The 1,877-nt window shown below is 36.6% G+C and overlaps 1 protein-coding gene across 1 annotated transcript; it reads right to left on the bottom strand.

Annotated features, from left to right (window-relative positions):
• Window positions 1–1,001: 1,001 nt before the first annotated feature.
• Window positions 1,002–1,833, bottom strand: LOC106477882 (nuclear receptor subfamily 1 group D member 2-like; the record flags this gene model as incomplete). Its single annotated transcript, XM_013938401.1, has 1 exon — window positions 1,002–1,833. A coding segment is annotated over exon 1 (832 nt), but the record flags the coding sequence as incomplete, so codon positions are not given.
• Window positions 1,834–1,877: the final 44 nt, after the last annotated feature.

Here is a 1,877-nt window from a genome sequence, read left to right as displayed (position 1 = left end):
GTTATGGGATTCTTTAAATAACGATCCAGTCACTACGAATATTGGATTTGTTATAGTATTAGAAACAACTTGAAGTGTCTGGGACTTACAAGTATTTCGATATGAAATCCATTCAATCCTTCGAAACTTTTAAGTGTTAAGGTTTTAGATCCACTTAACTCTCTGAAATATGTTTGTTTTCCAGTAGATAAATCATGTAACATATATATAACTTGGAAGTTAGTTTTCACGAATATAATTAGGCAACAACTTTGACATTTAGCAAGTTTTTCCTTTCAACTTAACTAATTAATTCAAGTGTGATGACAGATCGTTAGTTTTTTAAAGTTTCAAGTATGTGATATGCGTAAGGAATAGTTTATGTTCTAGTCCTAGTATACACACGCATGGCTTCTTTACTGATTTTTATTTGATTTTCTTGATGTGTTTTTATCACCCCCAAAGAAATGTTAATCTTCTGTTTGTATGTTAACAAAAATTGTCTGAATTTTTCACGACTTTGTAAAATTGAAATAAAATAACGTTTTCTCTGTGACAATCTGAAGTGTCTGGGACTTACAAGTATTTCGGTTTTAAATACGTTGAAGTGTCTGGGACTTACAAGTATTTCGGTTTTAAATACGTTGACGTGTCTGGGACTTACAATTATTTCGGTTTTAAATACGTTGACGTGTCTGGGACTTACAAGTATTTCGGTTTTAAATACGTTGAAGTGTCTGGGACTTACAAGTATTTCGGTTTTAAATACGTTGAAGTGTCTGGGACTTACAAGTATTTCGATTTTAAATACGTTGAAGTGTCTGGGACGTACAAGTATTTCGATTTTAAATACGTGGATTTGAAGTCGAAATGTTTCATAACTTTATTGTTTCAATATTTTTCATCTAATAATGTCGATGTTTTGATTTGACAACTCAGCTTGTTAAGACACTTTGTTAGCTAATTCAAAGGCTGAAATAAAATCAATCTGAGTTAGCTCTTCTGATGTCAAGAGAACTTACCAGAACCTTCACTTGAGTTCGATTCTTCTTCCATGGAAACAGAGGAGGAAGAACTCACATCTATCGACAAGTCACGACGTAAAGTCCACCGTCTTCCTTCATTAGCTTCTAAACTCTTATCCAACAATTCTAACGTGTTCCAATATGGCGTTGGCGACTCAATTCTCAAACACGATAACCGTTTTTGAATTGCTTCTACTTCCCACGTGCTAAGCCTAAGGTGGTAATCACTGTGAGCATCTGTGAGTTCTCGTAAGTTTGGTAATTTCAAAAGAAGCTTGGGATAAATAACCGTTGCTCTTCTAGAACCGTACCTCCACAACATGTAATTTTTAAGCAAAACACAATATTTCTCTTGTTCTGAAGCCACTAAATCCACATTTACTAATTCAGGTCTGTCCGAGCACAAGAGAACAGTCACGAGTAAAATCATGAGTGTTGGTTCATCGATATCTAACTGTTTAATCCCACGAATGAATTCCATGTGTTTTTCGAAGAGTTCGTTGGACACCAGTCGTTTCACGTCTTCCGCTAAGAGCGTTGGCGAAAATTTGTAGAACATCTTGTTTTGGTCAGGCCAAGCTCTTTGGCTTTCGTCAAACACGTACGCACTCCGAAGAAAGCACAATTCCATAACGCCAGTACGTAACAGAATCTCCTGATCGTGTCGTGGGATAACAGCGAAGGAACGGAGTTGCTGAGCAAAGTGTGCAAGCTGTTTGATAACGGTGAAGAACATATCGATTATTTCAGTTCGGCCTCGATCACAATGTTGACTGCACAAACTACTGCTGAAGGCAATCGTCAAGCAGCTTACCTCGTAGGAATTCATTATAGACTCGATGCACTGAATGTCGTCTTCGGTTAAAAACTTGT

The sequence above is a fragment of the Limulus polyphemus genome, unplaced genomic scaffold (genome assembly GCF_000517525.1).
Source record: "Limulus polyphemus unplaced genomic scaffold, Limulus_polyphemus-2.1.2 Scaffold89976, whole genome shotgun sequence".
Classification (NCBI taxonomy): Eukaryota; Metazoa; Arthropoda; class Merostomata; order Xiphosura; family Limulidae; genus Limulus; species Limulus polyphemus.
The sequence above is the reverse complement of the archived record's forward strand: the minus strand, read 5'-3'. Positions and strand labels throughout refer to the sequence as shown.